We start from the raw sequence: 25,093 nt of genomic DNA on the forward strand, positions 1-25,093 counted from the left end.
TTGCAGGTTGTAGCATTTGTACGTTTACAAAGATTCGTAATTTGATTAACATAAAAAATTTCGTATTATATTTTGGTGCTAACATGTAATTATAACCTTCGTACTATATTTTCTCTTATTGATGCAATTTCTCGTTGTGTTTCTTATTTCACTATATCAAAGCATTTAGAGAAGTGAGAAGACATAATATTTTGCGGATATTTTCTTATTGGGTAAATCAAAAACTGAACCGATAATGATCAAAAACCAATAAATCAAAAATCGATGAAGAATATTTTATTGGTTTGTTATTAGGTTAGCATTTTTAAAAGCCGAAACTAAACCAATAATACATAAAACCGAACCGAACTAATCGATGCACACCCCTACTCCTGGGCCAGCCTGTGTTTTTTTCTCGCTAGAGCATTCTTTTGTTTATACTCATATAAGTTTATAATGAGAAGTGTGCGTATTTATGCCTGATTTTGTGGTAGTGTTTTCTTACTCTATTCCGTTCGAGTCAAAAACTTAAAATAAGACAGTTAAAAACACTACATAGAAACCTGATGACATGTTATACTAACTGGTCCCCAATATTCTATCATATATCAGATGCTTGTGATAGATATGCCATTCAATTCCAGATAACTTATTTCAGTTGAATCAGATTGCTTATACATTAACTAATTGGAATCTTGACATGAAATAGTGGACACTATATATAGACATTACAACAGCCTACGTGAGAAAATTATTAGCTCCAAAACGAAAAGGTAAAGGGACTCCACCTGTTATGAAACATGGAGATTTTGGATATCAATTCGCAATGATTTCAGTTTCTTCTCAATAATTGTCAATTCTTCTGCAGTCGCTAACAGTTCATCCAGTCTGTTTTGAGCTCTAACTTGATATGGCTTACCGATGAGTTTTACAAAGTCCTCCACATTACTAGTCGTCTCCAAGAGCTCCTTCTGCATAGCCTCTTCGAGTTCACGTGCAAGGCCATCAGCAGTCCTCTTTACTTTATCTACCACTTGCTGTCTCCGGGATGAGAAGTTGGAGACCGCTAATAAACTATAAAAGGGACAATTTTTAATTATGATACAAAACAAACAATTGCTGAAGATAGGGGGAAAATCCTATCAAATAAAAGATAATTCGTAACTTTTCTCCAGACATGCAGAAACTCAAGAGCGAACAATATTACTGAAAATGTTACATAACAGCAATAAAGATTTAAATAGACATTCCCAATCCAAAAGTCACTCTCTTATCTACAAAAGACAACAAAAATTATAGACTTCTAATTGGAAGAAACGGAACAGCATTACACGTGTTCAGATCAGGATCTACATTTGCTTAAATTAGTGTACTCATTATGAAACATTGATTTGCATGGAAACAGGAATCTTTGACCTCTATGAGCCAGCAGTTAACGACCAATTACAATATATTAAAACAAAACTAGAAGCTCTAACTGACTTAATGTTAGGTAAATCCACCAAGTGCACGGAAAAGGCTCTGAGTAGACAACCTAGGATGTTCCAATGGGATAGTAATCTGTGTGCCCAAGAAATCACATCAGCTCGCAAATAACAGAATACATATCAGAGCTACTATTAACATTATGACTTGATTCATCATCCAAAAGCATTGGACGTTACGCAACCTATACAAGCAGCAAAAAGTTTTGGAAATCCTCATAAACGAATAAAGATGCAACACTTTGAGAAAATTAAAGACATTAGAAAATTTAAATTGAAAATAAGAGGATTACCCGCCAGCAGAACAAAGGCCAAGTGCAAGGAGGTCTTCTAATGTGGTTTGAAGAACAGATGTCAGAAGCGACGCTGATAAACCAGCTGCTCCAAGACCACCAAAAGTACCCAAGAACTGAAAAGTGAATGAACTTCCCTCAGAAATTTGTTTTATGTATATCATATTTTAACTAACATATGTATCCTTCAAATTTATAAACACCTCTACTCATTCATATTGCACCCCCCACAAATGGCTTTGCAAAAGACCTAGAAAGCAAAAGATGAACTTTGTGACTGATTTCTTCTCCTAACTATCTCGAATCTTTATAGGGGACCTGAAAAGAGGTCAAACTCTCTAAAAATGTGAAAAAACATATAATCTATCACCCAACTGGAAATAGCACAGTGAAATGTGGTTTTATTGGGTATTAAACTAGACAGATGAGCTTAAAACAATAGGATATCATTAGCGCTGATCTCTACTCTCCAATAAAGCATCTGATTTGGTCTTCCAGATATACAAAAACCTCCACATTTTTGGTTATTCATAGAAAATTCTATTCCAGAACCAAAGATAAGCATAGAACTTGAGAAGAAATTGAAAGGTGTGAGCGAAGGCAAAAAAGGCATCTTCATTTGACACTAAGAAAAAATAAAACAAAATAACACAATTCTCCCCCTCCCTTGTCTGTGAGAGAGACGAAGAAAGCTCCACGAGGCTTCTCAAAGAAAAAAAACCACACTAACCTCTGTCTAAATCTATTACCACGGATGACATATTTCTACCCATTTTAATTTTTACCTGATTCCCCACTCCCAAAAGAGAAAAGATCCCAACTGTTAGAAAGAAAAAACAAAGAATGTATAGCCAGAAGAAGCATCTCGACATAAAATGATATTAAGAAGATGTCACAACCCAACAACACGCAACCATACCTAATTTTCTAATGAGGTCATGATGTTATTAAAATATGATGTTAAGGGTTGGGAGGTTTTCTATCTTTTTTATTTTATTCTGGGCAGGGGGAGAGTAATGAGGCAAAGAAAGGATACAATATAAATTTATGCAAGTGATAACTGACTTTAAACATGTCAAAATCAGCAACTTAACAGGGTCCAAACACCAGCAGAAAGCACAAACCAGTTCAGTTAATTAGCATTAGCAGAAAAACGCACCACTTCACGAATATCTCTCTCAAGCAATTTTGAAGCAGCTGCAGCACTGAAATCCTCTATGACACTTATGGTAACTTCAGATTTTCTATCCAGCACACCAGTTGTGCCTAACTCAATTTGGTCAGACGGATTCACCAATGAAGTCCATCTTTTTTCAAAAGACTGCTTATAGAATTGTACTTCCTGGTCCCTCTTTGACTGTAACCACTTAGTGTACTCCCCGAGAAGGTTCTGCCACCAAAGATCATTTTCACGGAGAATAAAATTAGCTATAGAAATTTATTCACACAAGTCAAAGCAACAGGAATCAAACAAAATATCTTCGGCTATGAAATTAAGGTCTGCACTAGGATACTGGGATAACACTATTATAACTACATGGAAGATCAAAGAAGGAAGAAAAGGAAGACCAAAAAGCGTCCATACCACCGGCTTAGGCACAAAAAGGTCACTATCAAATACAAGTCAAACAATTGAGCCCAATTTGAAAATTGAAACATACCTAAAATTTCCTGGTGTGAAAAAGAAAACAGACTCATGCACCTAAAGTAAATCAAATACGTCCTGGAATCTAAACTTCATTCCAGGAGAAATCAACAGGAGTTATCTTCACTAGAAGAAATGAAGCCCACTTAGAGGCTAGATGAGAGAAAAAGACAATAAACTAACTTGCCAGATGAATTAGAAGAAAGATAATATTATGAGCATTTATTGATATACCCACATCTAATCCATTTGGAATAGAAGGGGTTGATCACTTTGCCTTTGCCTTCAAATCCAGAAGGCAAGTTTGCAGTATTTCTACCTGCTGCACGTAATTTTTTCACATGCACGTATACAATCAAAACAAATGTCATAGGAGGTTATTTTTTCCAAATTATATTCAGAGCTCTTCATCTAATGACCAGTAAAATTCAGAATTGGAAATATCCACTTTCACATGGTGGAAATAGACGGAAAATAACAAATACGAACAACCATTTCAATCATACTTCTAATTTGCTAATAGCTGGAGAGAATGACCGAGTCAAATAACAACAGTGCTACTTCCGATAGCAAAGGAGAAAAGAGGACAACTATTAACTTATCAGAAAATGAAAAGAGGACAATTGAGCTCAACTCTGATCAGTCACAGCACAGAATAATGCACTCACTTGTCCTTCAAGAACCGCTTGACCGAGTATGTCATTTTGGACACTAATGGTAGCTGGCATTTGAGTAGAGTTTTCTCCTCTGAATACATATGTAGCGACAAGATCAACATTTGACAATTGTAACGTTGATTCTACAAGCCGGACGATACGTGCTTGAGCAGAGTTTATCTGCATGTTAGTGCACAAAGTCTACTAAGGACACATGCCAAAGGTTAGTGAAACACATGAGAATTGATATTAGTCACAACAATATCAACCCCATACCAGAGATAGAACCTGCCTCTTCCATGAAATGCTATCAACTTCCAGCTTCTTTGTGCACTCTTCTACACTACTGACAAGATTCTCAACAAACAGCAAGTCTTGTTTGGCTTGCTGACATTCTTGTCTCACAAGTCCTTGACAAGCTAAAAGTAGTTGTTCAGCAATGGCAATTGGAGTTTCAAGCTTCAGCTTCATTCTCTCAATTCCAGTACTTGTAGATGAATCCAAAAAGCTAGACAAGTACTTTTCGAGCTCATAGAAGCTCTCGGTTTTCCAGTGAGAATCATTATTTGAACTCCCATTGTTTTGACTAAGGGAATCATCAAAAGTAGAAAGCTTTGACTCAAGAGCAAGCCGTGCAGATACTGGATACAGTGTTATGGATTCTGTATTCAGCAGTTTCCGTGTATTTTCTTTGATAAATGTAATGGCCTCCTCCAACTATATCATGAAATAATAAGAATAAATGACTTCAATCAAAATGGTCCAGCTTTTATATCCATGTATAGTAAGAAATTATTTTCTCACTCGACAATATCACAACAGCAAGTGTATGACGAACCTCGCCCTTATTCTTGTATATGTCAGACTTGTTCAGCACAAATACGACCTTCTTACTCCACTGCTGAGTGTAACGCAGAAAACTAACCTGATGAGCACCAGAATTGCAATTGAGATTAACTTTTGGCAAAAGAAGACCAAAAGAAAGACAATAGATATCCTGAAAATCACAAGAAATTGAACTCTTTTTTCTAAACTATAAGAAGGGGCAAGACATCAATAAGTAGGTCTAGATGACAATTTAAACATTGTTGCAAGCTGCTTGTATTTAGCAGACTAATATTATTTTTGTTATACATAACTATAGTCTAACTACTTTTTCGTAATAAAAGTTAATTTTCTAACTGAAATAAAATAAATCAAAGTCGTAGTTTTTTTATCAAGCAAAAAACTTGGATGATCATCCATAAAATTTAATCCGGTAAATTATAAAGGAAATTGGACAAACGTTTAGCTATATTGTTTATGTGAATTTAATTTTTAACGAATCATAACGGGGTATGTTTTCTTGTTTTCTTTACCAAAAATGATCCGCTGAACTTGTGTGGATAAGAATGAAAATACTAAAAAAACCTCTTTTGTCAAAAAGGGAACATTTTAAATTAATTGTCATCAATTAAGTAACTAGTCAATTAATTAATTAGATGGTTAGGATTTACAAAAAGTTGCAAAAACTATTAAAATTGTCTCAATCTTTTATACAAACTTACCAAACAAGCAAAAGTTCATAACAAAAATATAATACACTATCACAAAGTTATTCTAAAAAAAATATACTCGGGAAAATATTCACTTTTTGAAAATAAGTGTTTGGCCATGAAAATTCCAAATACAACTTGAAATTGTATTTGGAATTTGAGGAACACCCAAAACCTTGTATGCACTTTCATTATATTTTTCTTTTTTCAAATATACCCTAATTTTTTTCCTCTTTATCAAAATATTCCCATGTAAATTCTATTTCATGTTTAAATCACATTTCATGTTTTTTAGAATAAGTACATTCAAACAACCAGATATTATTTGCAAAAATTATAACCAAACACAACTGTATCTTCAACTCCAAATTCAAAAATTCCAAATTAAGTAAAAAGATATCTTTAGTAGTATGTAGTAGCTTATATATGGGACCTAATCTATGACATCGTGTGACTATCTATTTTGGGATATTATTCGTTTAGAGAAAATTTGATTGTATGTTTGAGCGAATCTAATCGAGTTGGGTGATTTTGCTAGCTCTTAGAAATTGGGGATAAAAAACATATCTGGAAAAAATACATTCAAATTCTAAAAAATTTTTGCAAAAAGTGAAGTCAAACATAACTCCAACTCCAACTTAAAAAATTCCAAATAAGGTGATTTTTTATTTTGTGTTTGTGGTCAAATGCTGACTAAATTTCCAGAAGTAATAATCTCATCAAAGCTACTTCAACACCTAAAAGGCTCAAATAACCCACCCCCTCCTTAACACTTCGGTGTTGTAACAGCAAAAGCAGCATCTTTGATCATAGTATTTTTGCTGCCTCACTATGACAATCCACAGAATGTGAGAATATTCAAGAGCTGTATACGATGACTTTGGCAAGATTACGGTTTATAAGACAAAGTGAGCTTGTAAAACCCTTCGAATCAGTATAATGCCAGAGGTAATGCCTAATGAAGGAAAAGGTCCCAGTTCAAGTTAAGTCAATTTGTGATAGTAAAATCGCAGGTAGAGAATACTGAGGCCCTAGCACATGTGTTGAATTGGCGAACTGCAAAGTTGGGGCTCTTCCTACGACTCATCTTGATTTACCGTTAGGAACATCTAAAATAAATATAGTGATAATTTGATTCTTCGTCGCCATAGTAAATAGGAGAGAAAATAGAATTTAATTACTCGTTTTTACAAAAACTTTACAAATAAAAACTAATCAGATAAGAATCCGGTGATAGAGGTACTTATCAAAAGGGAAAGAGGAAGTATTAATCAAGAGCCAACTATTGAGTATCCCCACATATATCATGTTCTTGCTACATGCTCACGGCAGTGTTACAGAGAAGTTGCATAAATTTCAGTGGGATTTTCTATGGCATAGAGATTTTAGGCAGGTGTAAATGCTCTTTGGAGAGGAGTGATCACGAAGAAGCATGCAGTTTTATAAGGTGGTGAAGGACTAAGAGTGTTTCACTTCCCTATGGTAGTGCGCTATGGAGAAATATTTTGAAGGTGCGGAAGTAGCTATAGGGAACACATCAATCAGGGTGAGGAATCGGAGCAGGGGAAGAATGGAGACATATGTGGTATGGGAACAATATTTTCAAATTAAACTTCCAAACATGTATGTAAGAATCTCATGCCAAAAAGAGATGTCAGTCCCACAACTAAGCAGTCTGCAAGGTGGAGAAGAGCATTGGAATTTGAGGTTTAGGAGGACTTTGCACGATTGGAGCACACAGTTTCAAAGTTTGGTCCAATTCAAAATAAAAAAGAATTCCAAAGTTTGTGAATGCCTCACAACCAAAGCACTACGCTGGATAACCATGTATGGAGATAAGGGACAGGAATAACGACATATATTCTATTAAGTCCTATTATGAGAAGCTTCTGATAAGGGAGGTGTCAGTTTTTCTACAAATTTCAGTACAGATCCCTAGCGTGTCGAGGAACAAGTGTTTTTTTTGCTTGGTTAGTTGTGAAGAAGTTGATCTTGAAGCCAAAGAACTTGAGGAAGAGAAAGAGGAAGATTACTTGTGTCAGTTTGGCATTTAGTTGGACTTTTAGAAGACGGATAGGAAGAAGCATGGCATGAAATGTTTCTCCTCTAGCACTTTGTGGACCATATGAAGAGAGAAATAAGAGAGCTTTTGATGGAATAGAGAAGGATTTTGTACATTTGAGGAATAGCTTCTAATTCTTAGGTGCATTCATTTACGGAATAAAGTTGTGCAGGCTATGTAGCTCGAATTATACAAAAATAATGTTGTACCCGTGGCAAATCCTCCGAAAATGCATTACTTGTGGAGGATTCAACATGCACTTGGAGGTACATTTGAAGATTCCAAGCAACATAGATTGTGGATTATAATACTGGGATTTAATAGTCCATGTATTATTTGGGAGAAAATGACATAAATAGTCCCTTAACTATAGGAGTAGGTCTAAAATGGTCCCTTAACTACACTTAATGGATTTAGTCCTTGTTCAAAAACTTATCAGCTTTGGTCCCTTAACTATACACTTACTGATTTTAGTCCCTTAACTATAAACTTATAGATTTTAGTCCTTTAAGTATTCAAAAACTTAGGTCTTTGTCCATTTTTTAATACAAATAGCTTCGGTTTATGTTAATGGAATCCATGCCTCTAGAAATTAAATCCTTTAGAAAAAGCAACTTTTTCTATTGTTTTGCTATTGCCGCTACCTTTTTTTCAAATTAACCTTATGTAAATAACCTTAACCTCAACTATTTAAAATAAACTCATGAGGAAAGAAAATATAAGTCATAATTTTATTCAACCGGGGATAAAATGAAGCATACTATTGCTACTAATGACTTTAATATGCTAAACTTTATTATAAATGAAAAAAATCATTACCCGTTAAATCCAAAGTTTGTACTCTGACAACTTCACTAAACAGAATTTGTTTAATTTTTCAGAAATTGAAGCTTATAAAATGGTAGTTTGCAATTTTATTTTATTTTTTTTAAGAATAGATTAATTTTATTATTCTATTCATTTTATTTTAGTAAGAAAATTTGGATAAATTAAATAAAATTTGAATTGATTAGCATATTCAAGTGTGGATTCAAGTCATCAACAACAATTATATGTTTAATTTTATCCTCCATTAAATAAACATAGGACTTATATCTTCTTTCCTCCTCATTAATTTTATTTAAAATCGTTGACATTATTGTTCTTTTAATAAGAGTAGTTTGAAGGAAAAAGGGCAGGGATAGAGAAACAACTTAAGAAATGGGCTAAAAATTTAATTTTACAAAGATTTCCGTTAATAGAAGCCTAAGCTATTAATATTTAAAAAATGGACAAAGACCAAACCGGCTAAGTTTTTGAATACTTAAAGGACTAAAATCGGTAAGTTTATAGTTAAGGGACTAAAACAGATAAGTGTCGGTTAAGGGACCAAAGTTGATAAGTTTTTGAATAGTTAAAAGATTATATCCATTAAGTGTATAGTTAAAGGACCATTTTAGACCTACTCCTATAGTTAAGGGACTATTTACTCACTTATATGCATTTTTAGTTGAACATTTGATTATTGTATTAACAATGGAATATACATTTCTATAATCTGAAATGTGTCTTGAGTTTAAGATGGATAAAAAGTTGTTTCCAACTTTAACCTTGGCTTTGCATTCTCAAAGCGATCAGCTTCTTGCTTATTAGAAAAACTCCAATTTGAACAAAAGAATTATTTCATCTAGTACACCAAACCAAACGACCCCTCTTTCTTTTTGGAGCAACCACAAGGTTCCTATATGTGTACGGGATTGGATGCCTTCCATAGAAAACCATTTCTTTTCATGAGATATTTTACTTTTTGGTATACTTCTTTTATACGGCCCCTGTTTCCTGCCCCTTCTTAATATAATTATTTTATTACTTGATCAAAAAGAAGTGATGGTCAAAGCATATGAAAGACTTCCTGTTTGGACAAAAGAAAGTATTACACAATCATTATTTTCTAACACATACAAATTTAGTCACAAGTCACAGCAGAGCTTCCAGATGATCCCTAAAAGAAATAATTTGCTTCAGTAAAGTAACACTTTCTGCTTTATGGTTTCCTTAACGGTAAGGTCCAGTCAGTGCTTCCACAGTGTAACTGGGGCATAGAATTTACAGAGAATGCACATAAATACAGGACTATCTGATAAAGAATCCTAAACAAAATCTACTTGTTCAAACTCCAATTATGGACTGACACAAATATGAAATTGGTTGGCATTAGGCATTAGCACTCAAGTGTCTGCAACTAACGGATCCTAACAGTCAGTATTCACTATAAATTCAGTAAATAGGAAAAGCTAAAAGCAAAGAAGCATGAAGAATATCACATTGTCTTTTACTGTCATTATATAAAGCAAGTGGCAAGAATTAAATTGCAACAGAGGTCTTATAAATCCTTAAGAATACTACAGCACCGAATCACATCTGAACTGTAGATTGAGATAACAAGTCTGAGATTTCTAGGGGACGGAAGGAATAGATGTCGCTACTGAAGCTCCGGTGACATCTACAACATTTCCAGAAGACCAATCATTAGTTTCCTTAGAAACCACAGCTCTTCCAATCAACGGGCAATTGTTTTACCAAATCCGATCTAGCTACCACACTTGAGCATGAAATGTGAAGGTTGCCTAAAGGTGGCTGGCCAGTGCAGCAGCGCTATCACAAGAAAATAGCTTTTCTCACTCATTCCCAATTGGGGTGGTGCTCTTTCCACCATCCCACAACTATGACACTTAAACCTAGTTTGTCAGAATCGACTGAGAGGAAAGGTTGTCTCTTTGGGCCATAGTGAACCAAAAGCAATATGCATGTAGCAAAAAACAAGATTCCCTTTTGGTAAGTTACTTTAATGCATCACCCTATGGAATACTCCCTCCATCCCATTCATATGGCGTTTAAGAAAGGAAACAAAATTTTTGGAACTTGTGATCTAAAACAAGTCATAATATTTATATGACTATAAATAAGATAAAATTGTTTCTAAATACAGAAAGATATCATTCTTGAGACAGAGGGAGTACTGCGATGGTAAAATTTTACTTGTATTTCTTGATTGTTTGAGACAAGTGAACAAAATTATGATATTCTAGCTACAAAAATTTGAAAGCAGATGCAAAATCCTACCTTAATCTCCGGAAACCCAAAGTCCTCATTCTTGAGGGGCGGCAACACAAGCAAGCCACATACAAGGTCCTAGATTCTGTAACCTTAAGAATACTGAAGTGGTACTCATACAAGTGACAAAACCATACCTCACTTTCAGTTAATGGTCGATCAGCAGACATGAGAAACAGAAGCAGATCTGCACGAGGCACAAATTCCTCTGTCAGCCTTTGTTGCCTTTGAAGAATCACATTTGTTCCTGGAGTATCAACAATAATCATCTGCCAGAATATAACAACAAAAAAATTGGAGAGCCGGGCATGGAAATTAAGAACTCAAATCAAGCTGTAAGGAGACTTATATCATAGAGAGACAATCAAATATTAGATTAGGCAAATACAAAAGCAGGAAATTTGACTTTCTATGAAAGAGAACTCTACCAAATTGTAACATATGAAATGTATCCTTTAGACTACCAATTATAACCACCTTAGTGAGTTTTATACACCATACATATTTAGGACCTGAGACCACACAGGCATGTGGAGAGTTGCTCCAGTCCATTTGAAGTCCAGATCTAAAGTTTAGTGCCCATATGTCCATGGATAATTTTCACTTTTTCCAGAATTTTATTCCGGAAAACTGTTTGGAATTTTGGACATAGAAGTGTTACAGATTTCCAGAATTCAACATAATTTTCCGGAATTCGAAAAACTCCAAATAGCTCTTTTCACAATCTTCTCTCCAAATCACTCATCAAATTCAAAAACAATTCCAATTTGTATTTAGGTCCAAACACAACTCCAATTTTCAAATACCATTTTCAACTTGAAAACAAAAAGTCCATCCTTCCCATTTTATATGAGTTAGTTTGACTCGGCACGGAGTTCAAGAAAGAAAGACTCTTTAAAAACTTGTGGTCTAAAATAAGTGAGATATTTGTGTGGCTATAAATTGGGACAGAGGGAGTACTACTTTTTTCCCAAATTTCACAATTTTCATGTCCAAACGCCCACTTAATCTAGAACACAATTAACCCATATCAGTTGCAAAATAATAAATATAGTGTACAATTATAAAAATGCACAGTTTAGGAAGCACCTAGTATCTAGCATAAAAAAATCCAGCAAAATATGTGGCGAAAACCATTGATCAAAAGCAAATGTGCAATAACTCTTTGAAACTGAAATTAGTAACAACTGGTGTGAAAATCATATCTGACATCAATTATGAAACTTTAACAAACATTTGCATATAACAGCGTCATATGATTTACTAAGGTTAACAACCGCATAATAAACCAACATAATGATGTATAACTACAAAATGTGTCTCAAATCAGACAACTGCACATAGTCAACAAGTGAGGAACATAAAATGGTAAGTCAAATGAAGTCCCCCCCCCGATATGTAGAAGATAGCATTGGCATATTTACTTGCACATACAATTTTCCCACGTAAACTAGATTTCCAATTAAATTCACTGATGAAATGTAAAATTGGAAGTCATCTTCACGTTCAGACTAGACAACTCACCTCTTCAAGAACTGGAGCCGGCAAATAGCAAACATATTGACCATCTGGGTGCCTTTCACAACGCTGTGACTCATCAACATCCGAATAGCGCAAAAAGGTTATCTCATTGGTTGTAGGAACAACCCCATCTTTCAAGTACTTTTTCCCAAGAAGAGCATTGATGAAAGTAGATTTTCCAGAATTGAATTCTCCCTAGTTTATCAAGAAAATGCATTCAGAAAGGAAAACGAAGAGGATGAAGAAACAGTAATAATAATGATTATGCTGAATGAGACACTATATGTGGTCTTGAAAACACAGTAATATGGAGGAAGAGAAGAGAGACAGGGACAGATACAGAGACAGAAAGAAAGGTCACAAATGCCAGAAACCGAAAATAGAGAAGTAGAGAGCCAAAGAAATAACAAGAAACATGCATAAACAACATCTTCAGGTCTATAATATTTTAGTTTTATGCATTTGCTCAAAATTTAGATTGGACCAGAGAAGGAAATACTCATTTGAAATTCAGAGCTAATACCCATGCATATCCCTGGAACCAGAATTTGCTGAAGTTCAGCGCTCAATTACCACTATAACCAGTAAGAATGGTTCATCAAGTTGAGAAACAGCATCTTTGAGAAGTGAGATTTCCTCCATCTGCCATTTCAGTAATATCCCAGGTTAGTCTAAAGAAAACTGCTGACAGATGAATTATTATCTGTACCACAATTCAGCAGCTAAATTTTGACAAAACAAGATCACCATTGGAGCAGCTTTCTCAATAACATTTATGGCATCGCACAAGACCAGTCTCTCATTTTCCAGCAATTTTTCTTCTCTATCCCGTAAGTCTATAAAGCCAGCCACCCCCTTCCTACCAGGAAAGCCATTCCCCAAGTCCGAATTAAGCTGGCTGTTATTCTGAGATTTTTCCTCCGTTTTCTTCTTCAAAGCAGATGGGCTGTAAAACAGTTTGCCAAAATCATCATCACTCACAGATCTCAAATCTTCCATCGAAATAACTAATCCACTAGCTCCTGATTCAAGTAAATTTGATGCTTCATTGAACAACTTTCGATCCCCAAGAGAACCAATCATGACAAAAACAGGAATTTTCACACGCTCAAATACAGAGATCGCCAGCTCCTCAGGTTTACTATTGACACCGACTTCATATATAAGAAAATCGGCTCCTTCAGAGTTTGAGGCATCCACTGCAGCAGCAGGTGTTTGTACAATTCTAGCTACCAAAGGAAGAACCACTAAGTCTTCAGATTTTGAATCCATCATTGTGTTTCTGGCCACGATAGCAGGAAGATCTGTTAGAAAGGAGAATAAGTTATCCACAAGCAATGATTAATGCAGGCAGCTACTTAATTTAGACAGCAGATCATGCATCTAGAAGATCAATTACAGATCTTGTGAACATTTGCATTCCAGCGAAGCCAAATGAATGAATCTAAAATTGAGAGCTAGTGATGGCTAATTGCGATTTGGTTAGGAATTCTCACCATTGTTCACGAAGTTTGAACTATTATTCAGACACATTTAGTTTCAGATTGAACCACTTTAGATAGTAATTAGCAACATTTATATCAATGAGTATGTGATAATTAATGTGTTACAAGTAAATAATTTCTCATTGCTCGGATTGAATCTGTAGAAACCAGCTTCACTCAACGTCCCATCATGAATAATTGTAACGCAACTAGTAGTAACATTTTTTTTTTTTTTTGCAAGTAATACTGCACTAGTACTAGTTGCTAGAAATATATAAGAAAATAACTAGCAACGGATACTAGTAACATTTAAACAATCACTTTAGATTATTAGATAAATGGTCATCCAGCTCATGTCGTCTTTACTCAAGATCACAACATTATGTAGCAAAAGATACTATGATAAAAGCCTATGGGTATCAATCAATCACCTACTCAATCCCAAACTAGTAGGATTTCAGCGATAATGGTGATAAATTGAGGCAGCCACCAAAAGTATGGTTAGGTAGTTTTTCATTTTCCATAATATTTATCTGAAACATTATAGCACAAACTCACTGTGTAAGGTGAAGCACAATATACAAAACGGTAAGTACAATTTAGCACAACACAACCTTGATCAGAGAGCAAAACACCGCTGGCATTAACCGCGGCAGCAATATCAACACGTCCATCGATCAACAAGTAAGCCCTGCCTTTAATTATGGACTTCAACAAACATGCAGCCTCGTACAACTTCCCGCCGCTTGCTCCACCGCCACTGAGCACCACAACATCAACCCGACCCGAAATCGCCTGGTCTATCTCATTGACAACTGTTTCATCTCGCAATACATCTTCACAGCTCACCTTTAACACTAAACCCGGCACTTTGATCTCCGGCCTCTTAAATCCACCAGGGAAAAGAGTTCTAGGAGTTTGCTCGGGTCGGTTTACATTGTTAATCACGAGCTTCACATTATCCACAGGGGAGTACACGGAGCTATTCGCGCAGTTTCGGCGACTCCGGAAGTGGAAACACTGGCGGCGCCTAGGGTGGACAAAGAGAGGGCACGGTGGAGAGCGGACGCTCGAGTATATAGTTTGTAGAGATACCATAGAGAATAATGAATTTCGCGCGCACGAATGCTACGGTTTTTCCGACGACGGTGACGGCGGACGGCAGACGGCGGCGGTGGAAGAGGAGGGATATCGGTGAGGCCTTATCTTATCCAATTGTACTGTGCTCAGAATGAATCAATGGAGGAGCTTCAAGTAAAGCGCGAATTCCAAAACTAACTTCTTTGCTTAAAAAACAAATATTCGAAAATAATTTTGAAGTAGGCAAAATTTATTATATTTTTCCATGTTAATAAATGGGGCATTAGCACGAATTTCTTTATTTTTCGTTAGACTTTAATCTATGTTCTTCGTCATGTAATAAAATGATATGCTAAAATATTTTTAATGTAAAAAAAATTATCATACAAAGTTTATATTTTTATATTATAATATAACAAGTTATGTCTTATAAAGCATAATAAGTAATATCGCTTGATCCATACAAACATATATAATTATAATAATATTGGTAGAGGTTTCAATTCATAATTCACGTCTTTTCATGTGTAGTTTAGTTAATACAAAATATGTGATAATAGTTTAATTTCGGTCTAAGTTATTTCTGATCTCTTAAACTTATTCATATAATTCACTTAGACACCTTATTAAATATTTTACGGTCTTAAATGTGAATTCAGCCCCTCTCCATTTCTCTTCTCTACATTTTTCCTAAGTTTTTATCTAGATGTATGATACCTATGTTACTTAAATTTCAAAGTCTAGATTAATTAGTTTTTTAATTAAAAAAATATACTAACTAACCATAATTAAAAAAAATATTTAAAATTCTCAACTTAAGTAAAAAAATATTCATTTTCCAATTTTTCGAGGATAAATAGATTTACGTCAATTAAATAGCATTATGTTTTTTATATAAAAAGAGTTCTAAGTTTATCAACTTAGAGTCACGATAACAACTATATTATTTAAAAAAAAAAAATCAATTATATCTATTTTTTTTGGAAAAAATTGTCTAATTTTTAATTTTCTTTGATATTTTATGGCTACGTAATTTTCAATATTTTTTATTAATATCTAAAATGCTAAAAATTCAATTTTATGATTTACAACATTTTTCTCTGTAAAATAATTTAAATGTTTATTTTAAATCGACAGAAATTTAATTTATCAAGAAATATTTTTTGGGGGGTTAATGGAAAAACTATAAATAATGAAAATAATTTGAACTATGGTGTAAAAAAATTGTAAGATGTATTTTTTTTATAGCAATAATTAGATAAATTTAAATAGTAATTTACTCATGATTAAGGTTTTTGATTGATTAAAAATATGCACCATTAATATTTAAATACTGCCATTATATATGACTATTTTGGTCTGGCAAGAAATAATTTTATAATTTTTATTAAGAAGTAGAAATTTCTAGCTTTTTTCTAACCGCGGAAATACTATTTCTGCTTCTATCTAAAAATAGCTTTACTGTTTAGTCAAAAACCTTATTTATTCAAAATAAATATTTTTTACTCCAAAATAAATGATTTACGTAAATATTTTTTGGTTTCTAACAATAATACCAAATTTCGGCATGTATTATTAGTTTCATCTCTAAATTATTAATCGTCTTTGGTAATATATCCTTATATAACTAATTGAATTTAAATATACCCCGATCTTGCAACATGCGTGAAATATACCCCCTAAATTCCCACCAAGATTAGAGATCTTTTCAACATTTCTCTCATTTTTTATCAAGAGTCTCATGCTCCTACGAGAATTTGAGACCACTTAGAGCCCGTTTGGATGGGCTTAAAAAAAGTAGTTTTTAAAAAGTACTTTTTAAAGTTTTGGAACTTATTTTTAAAATAAGTAGTTATGTATTTGGATAAAAGTGTTGAAGTTAAAAAAAAATTGTTGATATGTTTGGCAAATAAGTGTTGGTAAACACTTTTTCAATCAAAATGTCTGAAATACCCTTTAAAGTTGTTGACATGATAAAAGTTGATTAATTTAAGATTTTTCTACTTAAAAAAAAAGAAACAAAATTAATTGATATTTTACATCCATAAGTAATTATATTTTACTATCATTCAAGTATTTTTTTATTATTACAAATTGTTTATAAATAATAATTATAATAATATATAATAATGATAATATATAATAAATAATAATAATAATTGTTATAATAATAATAATAATAACAACAATAATAATAATAATAATAATAATAAATAAAATAAATAATAATAAATATAATATTAATAATAATAATATATAATAATAATAAATAATAATAATATATTAATAATAATAACAAATAATATGAAAATAATAATAATGATAGTAAAATAATATGAAAATAATAATAATAATAATATAAAAAAAATAATAATAATACAATAATAATAATATACAACATATAATATATAATAATAATAATAATAAAGAATAATAAAATGAAGAATAATAATGATAATAAAATAATAAAATATTAATAATCATAATATATATTAATAATAATATATAATAATAACAATAATAAAGAATAACAAAATAAATAATAATAATAATAATATATAAATAACAGTAATAAATAATAATAATTAATAATAATAATAATAATAATAATAATATGAAAATAATAAGAATAATAATATATAGCAATATAATATATAATAATAATAATAATAATAACTAATAATAAAATAAACAATAATAATAATTTATAATAATAATAATAATAATAAAGAATAATACAATAAATAATAAATAATAATTATAATAATAATTGGTATAAATCCATTGAATAGTGAATGACCATTTGGTTTATTCATGAACTATTAAATTAATGTATGTGTATTCCCTAGATGATATGAACCCCCTTTTGGATAATAATGTAGATAACTATGTATCTACTAGTTAAATGACTTTTGAGAGTGATATCTCAACGCTATAAATAGAGATATCACTCTCCATTTGATATACACTTAAAATTCTCCTTCTTCTATCTACTTCTCTTGTCTTCTCTTCTTTATGATTATATTCTTATAATTTAATCTATAACGATAATTATAATTATAATAATAATATAATAATAATAATAATAATAAATAATAATAATGATAATAATAAATTTAAGGATAAAAAGGTAATATACACGGTCAACATAAAATGACTTTTAAGTAGAAAAATAAAAAGCACCCCTCACCTAACTTTTAGCTTTTGGCTTAAAATAAGTTATTTTTGAAGGAAAAAAAAAGACCCCGTCACCTAACTTTTAGCTTTTGGCTTAAAATAAGTTATTTTTGACTTAAAATAAGTTACTTTGGTATTTGGCAAACACTCTAATAAATCAAAAACTGACTTTTAAGTTAGTTTGATCAGCTTTTAAGCCCACCCAAACAGACTCTTACTATGTTACGAGGCAAATGGGGTGTATCGGTGATGTATCTAATTTCAACATTTTTTCATGATTTAATGACATACTTAAGACTATAAAATTTACATTATAAAAGATTGAAATTAAAAGTTGAAATAAAATTTAAACATACTAATATTTAAGTGTCACGATATAACAATTTCACAATTTATAAGTTTTTTTTTTAAATTATTTCAACTTTAATAAAATTTGGGATAATGCACAATTACCCTCTCAACCTATGTCCGAAATTTCAGAGACACACTTATACTATACTAAGCTCATATTACCCCCTGAACTTATTTTATTAATAATTTTCTATCCCTTTTGACCTACGTGACACTATCTTGTGAGCCCAACGATGATTGACTTTTTTTAAGCTATTGCCACATATTCCGAAAAGGGATAGAAAATTACTTATAAAATAAGTTCAGGGGTATTAGGAACTTAATATATTATAAATATGTCTTTAAAATTTCAGACATAGATTGAGGGGTATTTGTGCATTTTTCTTAGAAGATTTAATGAAACTTAAATATTAGTATTTCAAAACATATTATTTGTCCACTTTTGTTATATTTCTCTTTTTGGAGTCAAACTATAAAAATTTTAACTAATATTTTATGATATATTTTTTGTTAATATGTAAAATGTTACAATCTTTATAATATTTTTATATTATTTTTAAATATTTAATTTTATTTAAAATATCAAATTAATATAATTTTATTTAAAAAAAATAATCAAATTTGAAAAGGCAACTGAAATGAAAGGAAAAGACGGTACGACAGATTCCAGTCCAGCAGGCGCAGTAAAAATGAATTGACGCAGTAATTATCCCTGATTTAGCACATTTTACCATAATCTTTTTATTCCTTTTTGGCAAAATACAATTCTTTTTATAAAATTTTTGAATTTATGTTTCTGATTTTCTTTATAACAGCTGTTTATTATTATATTAATAATTTATTTAATCATCATAAAAATATCATATCTCAATAATATTAAGATGAATAAAATATTATTATATTATTAAAATAAGCAATAAGAATTTTTTTTTTGTTAATCTATGTGATATTTTTTTAATCCACTTAAAAATCGTTATATTTCTATCATTAAAATAATTTAATCTTAAATATTTCGTAATCTCATTTTTTTTCATATTGTCCATCACGCATTACTAGATTAGTTCCACCCTGTCCGAAGTATTTTCATCAATCTCTCAGATTACAAATGATATTTTCTTTCATTTTATTTGAAATTTTTTAAGTTAGACTTAAAAGATAAATTGTTTTGGTTATAATTTTTACTAATAATATTTACTTGTTCAAATGTATTTTTCATAAAAAAACATAAAATATAATTTAAATATGATAATTTTTATAAAAGAATTTTTAAAAAGATATATAGTAAAAATGTAATTTTAGATGTTTTTATATTCTAAATATTATATTTATTTTTTCACAGTTAAATATTTTCTTTGTCTCAATTAATATGATCAACTTTTATTTTTAGTCAATATCAAATAATTTGACATATTTCTTTATTTAGAAACATTTTAGTTTAAAAATTTTACTTTTAATAAAATAATTTATAAGTATACAAATATTTAACTTATCTTGAAATACAAAATTTGAATTTTTTTTGGATATTTCTTTAAACTCTACATATTTTTCTTCAATTTCACCCACATCATATCAAATGAGATGTTGGGAAAATAGTTTCCAAATAAAATGATTTTTTTCCTAAAAGGTGAAAAAAATTCTTGTCTCAAACGTGTCCAACGAATCCCATTATCAAATCAAAAACGAGAAATAGAACGCCACTGTTTTTGCTATGTCTAAAAATATTATATTATATTTAATATGACATTTGATATGTATTTTAAATGTTTTTTTTATATTTTAAAAGTAACATAAACATTAAATACTTTATTGAAGTATACAGTTACATAATAATACACATATATATTATTAAAATATTACACAGATATGCAGCTTAAGAGAATAAATCAGATGTTTAGAAGTTGAAGCTGCAACCGTTCTGTTTTGATGAAAATGTATTTTAAGTGTATTAATTAATGAAATGAGTTGTCTGTAGTTTTTTCTTAAATATATATTTGTATATATGTGATGTATTAGTATGAAGTCTTTTGTTTAATAATAGACAAATATAATTTTTAGTTTGACTTTAACAAGTAAGTATGTCGCTGAATTTTGAATGTTTATGAATAGACATTTAATTTTGTATAAAATTGAACAAATTAAAATATTTATTGTAAACCACATAATATACGTAGCGCGTCACAATGTAAGATAAAATATGTTTATTGTTTAATTTTATATAAATTTAAATATTTATTTCTATACGCTCAAAATTAAATATCACAATTAATAATTAACACTAAATTAAAAATTATTTTTATGTATTATGCCTTTATTTAATTATGAAAATTATAATATATATTAATCATCGAAATTAAATAAACGATAATGACCAATTTACATATCATTAAATATTAAAGAAAATATTTAAAATATCGAACTACATCAAATTAAATTAATATGGTAATAATATACTTACTTAATTTTAGAAATCAAATACTGCACCGCACCACCCGCTACTGCCGCTTTTTCTGCTCACATTAAAATTACAGCTTTTGCTACACTTCTTAAAATATAACAGAGAAGAGGAAGCAAAAAGTCTCTGAGCAACTTTCTTGGTTTGAGATAAAAGAAAAAAATGGCAGCAAGTAAGTTGTCAATAGCCGCAAAGGAAAGATGGAGGAAGAGAAAAGCCGACATGGAAGTAACCCACAATGAGGTATCTATTTTGTGCCCTTGTTTTTACGCAACAATTTTTCAAACTCTTTACCTATTTTTCTGCCGTTTCTCGTTTTCTGAAGTTTTTTTTTTGTGTGTATTTAAAGGAAGACCAGAATATTCAAAGGGCATGTTTAGCATCCCAGAATGAGGTATGATCATTAGCGAAATGAACTGCATGTGTTTTGATTTTGCGGAAGAAGTTGAGCGTAACAGATTGTTGATAATGCGGGTATGCTCTGTTTTTTGTGTGGTTATGGAAAAAGATGAGTTTTTTTTTTGTTCCGGTGGCGGTGAAGATGGTATTGAAATGGTTATGAGATATGTGTATCTATTTGAAATGTAGTGGCGGAATCGATTTTTATTAAGGGTATTCAAAAAGTGAGAGAAGTAAACAATAATAAGAATTTAGTGGGTTCAATATCTACTAGATATAAATTTTAAAAAAATAATTTTGACAGCGTATATGTACTGTAATATTTTTTCCACTTTTTTTTTTATGCTCCTTAGCTACATCTCCGATTTCTGTGTTTTTTTTTCATTCGGTGTTCGAAGCTCGTTGTTAGAGTTCGGACTAAATTCGAATCGAGGGCTCATTTGAAGGTGGCGCTCCCGATAAGATTTTCACAATAACTTCTGGTTAATAGTGAAGCACTCCCACCGGTGCACTTGCTAATATGGCGGCTTCATTTGATACTTACAGTGTGCATATAGTAGTTATTAATTGACCTTGCATGTTAAACCTATTCCTAAATGCTCCTTCTTTAAGGCCTGACATAGATTTATTTATTTTCTTATTCGTTTTCTACTTTGGATAAGCTGTACTATAGAGATAAATTTACCTTGAGACTCATTGAATGTCTTGCTCATGTTCACAGGTGGCTGAGGGTCCAAGTCACTCTTTATTGACAACTGATAACGTGCAAAGTAAAGATCCTCAATTTGTAGCCTTTACCTCACAGAGGGAAGTATCAAAGGGCAATAACATGATTGTTAGGCGATCCAATCGACTTAGAAGCTTGGGGTTCTTCGGGAAAAGACAAGGGAAGGAACCTGTTCAGCATATCGATATTACGGACTCTGATGGAGATGATGAGATGCATGTTGAGCCAATCAGTCTTAAACCAATCAGGGGTGTGAGTAGCACAGATATTGAAGTTGATTTTCCGGTCCACACTGTAAGGATGTCTCTTGATTTGATGTTTTACTTATTGTATCTTGCTATGCCTGGAATTTTTCCTTAGTGCTCATACTCTATATATAACCTAGCAAAGATTTATTTATTTGCTTATTCATTTCCCTCAATGGACAAGCTGGATTATAGAAGTACATGATACTTCTGCCCCTTGAGTTGACTGATTGCAATGTCTCGATAATATTTAACAGGCTGATAGTCCAACAAACTCTGCATTCACTAACGCACAAAGTAAAGTTTCTCAAGCATTTTCTTCAAAGAGGAAAACATTAAAGGCCAATAACATGATTGTTAGACAACCTGGTCAGCGTGAAAGTTTAGGGTCATTTGGGAAAAGACAGGGGGAAGATCTTCATCACGTCGATCCTGCTGACTGTGATAGAGACACAGAGCTGCATGTAGAGCCAATTTGTCCTGAACCAATCATGAATGTGAGTAGCTCAGAAATGATAGTTGATCATTTGGTCCAGACTGTAAGTGTCTCTTGTGTTGTCATTTTACTTGCTTTTCTTCTTTAATCTTGCTATGCCTGAAGCTTGTAGCTTTAATTACTTAACAGAGATGCAAAAGGCCCTTTCCAAGTGAAGCTATGCCAACAAACCTCAACTACGAAATTCTGTATACTAACTCAGTGAAAAAGGTAGTCTGTTTGTCTCTATTCATTTTATGGTAAAATTTTCAAATCTTATCAGGATAATATTTATCGCTATCTAGATCGAGGCCTTGATGGAGGAAAACTATCAACAAGCCCAGAAATTACACTACATGTTTGGAAAAGTCAAGATAGTAAGTGATATTCCTTATACTGGATGTATTCTGATTTATTACCTTGTGGATGCTATTCTGTTCCTGGTATGAAATCACCATCTGCTCGCTAATGTCCTTAGCTATTCTTGGTGAAGTATATTACTGGAGTTGTGTGAAAGACGAATTTGAATGTATCCAATTTTTTTGGAGGAACTTGGAGAATAAACGTTTATCAAGAGCAGAACTGATAAGTGGCATCATAGATCCATTTTGATCTTTGAACATTTATTAACAGCTTTCTCAAGCTTGGTCTCATTGCCAACTTTGCTTTTGTGTTCTCTATTCCTCTATTGAACTGTCGTGGTCCCCAGATAGTGGCTAATGTTTTGAAGACACTGCATGGTCTTTCAAACCCTTTGTTACGTAGGTTGGTACTTCTACTGTACCAAAGATCAGCCTTATTGACTGGTGATCGGAAGGATGGCCATTACTATATTTGACTCTTCATTTTCCTTTCGTGGTATGACATATGATTTGACGATAATTGCAGATTTTATTTTTCAATTTGTCAAAACTTGGAATTATCCACCTAAAGACTGAATTCATATACATTAGTAGTTTTTACTGCTCTTTGTTACAATTTAACATGTATCATTGAGAGTCGTCACATTTCTTATACCAAGGTCAGGCTGTTAGAGTATTAGTTTATTCCGATGGACTGACATCTTGTTGCCATGCCTAATCGTACTCAAGACTTTACCTATCGTCGCAAATTGTTGGATAATTACTCAAAACTCCCAAGACATATGAGTGTAAAACTATTAAGGCCTAGTTTCACACTTGTATATTTGTAGATGAAGTCTGTTTCGAAATTCTCACTGTTGTACCAAGTTTCCTTGACATTCCCCACGTTTAATTGTTAAGCCTTTTTTCATTTGGCAAGATGTAACGACTAATAATCTTGTTTTGCAGTATGAGAATGTGTTTGCCAAGGATATGGTTGCTTTTTCAAATGGGTGGAGATCAACAGGTGCCGTAACGAACTTATCTGATGGAACAGTCGAACATCATCCAGAGGCTCCTGCACTAAACTCTGCCCATGCACCCAAACCGCCTCCTGTAAAGAGAAAGTACAGCGTTAAGAGGATGAAGAAAAACCAGTAGGAGATTTGTGTTTGTTATGACTAGTCGCCTTCAACAGATCCAAAGGCGTAAGCTATATATCTTTTGCTCTATATGGTTTTAGTAAAATGTTATGTCTGGTGAAACTTTCTTGTTTTTGCTCCATGTTTTCTCCTGAGTTCACCTGCAATCTTGGATGCATGTATGTAAGTATGCAAAAGCTAACTTCAAAGATTTCTGCTTTGTCCTCTTTCCAGAAAATGTTATTACTACTTCTATTTACTAGTTACACTGGAACCAGATGAAATTAAGTGATGTGTGCACACCCTTTTGTTTCCATTGATGATGTGTTCATCTTTTTTGCAAAATGGTGAAGCCTGCTAGATTAGTGCCCTTTCTATTTTAGGGGAGGAGACTCGTATTTTATGGGTTCGAACGAGACCCGTAGGTCTGGTCCAAACTTTGTATTTACTTTTCCCCAGCTTCTACATACTTACTAATAGAAAAACAACTTGCTGCATTATACATAAAGTTTCAATTAATTGAGGTATGGCTTCATTTCATTTGACATAAAACAAAAAAAAAATGAATATTTTGTATTATATTAAGGCCAACTTTCATATATAGCAAATGAAAAATTCATATTTGTATGCTATAGCAAAGTTTGCATAATCGCGCTCCATAGCAAACATAGAAACTGTATAATTCGCTATACATATACAGTTGAAGCAAATTGTATAAAACGAAGTGTATAAAACAAGAAAGAGAAAGACATTTGGACAGAGAACTACAAAGTGTATAAAACGAATTGTATTATTATAAGTATATAGAACGATTAGATACAATTTGAATTTGTATAAAATGAGAAAGAGATAAAAGACAAAAGAGATTTGACAAGGAATATACAATTGAATCGAATTGTATATAACGAGAAAGAGAGAAATTAGATATAATTTGAAAATTGTATAAAACGAG

The 25,093-nt window shown here is 31.9% G+C and overlaps 2 protein-coding genes across 8 annotated transcripts; one reads left to right on the forward strand and one right to left on the reverse strand.

The window, feature by feature from the left end:
- Positions 1 to 551: 551 nt before the first annotated feature.
- Positions 552 to 15,061, reverse strand: LOC107031145 (probable transmembrane GTPase FZO-like, chloroplastic). 4 transcript variants are annotated; one of them, XM_015232386.2, is made up of 11 exons: positions 14,367 to 15,059; positions 13,016 to 13,572; positions 12,842 to 12,910; positions 12,272 to 12,463; positions 10,885 to 11,016; positions 4,896 to 4,982; positions 4,334 to 4,774; positions 4,070 to 4,237; positions 2,916 to 3,146; positions 1,757 to 1,872; positions 552 to 1,053 (listed from the first exon to the last, which is right to left on the reverse strand). In XM_015232386.2, exons 1-11 carry the CDS (start codon positions 14,848 to 14,850, stop codon positions 771 to 773), a joined length of 2,760 nt encoding a protein of 919 aa, XP_015087872.1. In that variant the 5' UTR covers positions 14,851 to 15,059; the 3' UTR covers positions 552 to 770. The 4 variants fall into 4 exon arrangements, 3 of the variants coding, with proteins under 3 accessions (XP_015087872.1, XP_015087874.1, XP_015087873.1); XM_015232388.2 differs by having other exon boundaries at positions 13,016 to 13,550; positions 14,367 to 15,058; XM_015232387.2 differs by lacking the exon at positions 552 to 1,053 and adding an exon at positions 1,250 to 1,648 and having other exon boundaries at positions 14,367 to 15,061.
- Positions 15,062 to 20,916: 5,855 nt separating this feature from the next.
- Positions 20,917 to 24,457, forward strand: LOC107030757. 4 transcript variants are annotated; one of them, XM_015232012.2, is made up of 7 exons: positions 20,917 to 21,055; positions 21,162 to 21,206; positions 21,933 to 22,232; positions 22,441 to 22,722; positions 22,809 to 22,889; positions 22,964 to 23,035; positions 23,969 to 24,457. In XM_015232012.2, exons 1-7 carry the CDS (start codon positions 20,975 to 20,977, stop codon positions 24,158 to 24,160), a joined length of 1,053 nt encoding a protein of 350 aa, XP_015087498.1. In that variant the 5' UTR covers positions 20,917 to 20,974; the 3' UTR covers positions 24,161 to 24,457. The 4 variants fall into 4 exon arrangements, with proteins under 4 accessions (XP_015087498.1, XP_027775411.1, XP_027775413.1 ...); XM_027919610.1 differs by having other exon boundaries at positions 22,441 to 22,680; XM_027919611.1 differs by having other exon boundaries at positions 20,955 to 21,055; positions 21,162 to 21,286.
- The last annotated feature ends 636 nt before the right edge of the window (positions 24,458 to 25,093 follow it).

The sequence above is a fragment of the Solanum pennellii genome, chromosome 9, assembly GCF_001406875.1.
Source record: "Solanum pennellii chromosome 9, SPENNV200".
Taxonomy (NCBI): Eukaryota; Viridiplantae; Streptophyta; class Magnoliopsida; order Solanales; family Solanaceae; genus Solanum; species Solanum pennellii.

Bases quoted from the DNA above. Each gene is read 5' to 3' on its own strand.
- LOC107031145 (XM_015232386.2), bottom strand. From the start codon at position 14,850: ATGGTATCTCTACAAACTATATACTCGAGCGTCCGCTCTCCACCGTGC. The intron at 12,464-12,841 runs GTAATTGAGCGC...TTGATAAACTAG, and splicing joins CATTCTTACTGGTTATAGTG to GGAGAATTCAATTCTGGAAA. The intron at 3,147-4,069 runs GTGAGTGCATTA...CTTTGGTGGCAG, and splicing joins AAGCGGTTCTTGAAGGACAA to AACCTTCTCGGGGAGTACAC.
- LOC107030757 (XM_015232012.2), top strand. From the start codon at position 20,975: ATGGCAGCAAGTAAGTTGTCAATAGCCGCAAAGGAAAGATGGAGGAAG. The intron at 21,207-21,932 runs GTATGATCATTA...TCATGTTCACAG, and splicing joins GTTTAGCATCCCAGAATGAG to GTGGCTGAGGGTCCAAGTCA. The intron at 22,890-22,963 runs GTAGTCTGTTTG...ATCGCTATCTAG, and splicing joins ATACTAACTCAGTGAAAAAG to ATCGAGGCCTTGATGGAGGA.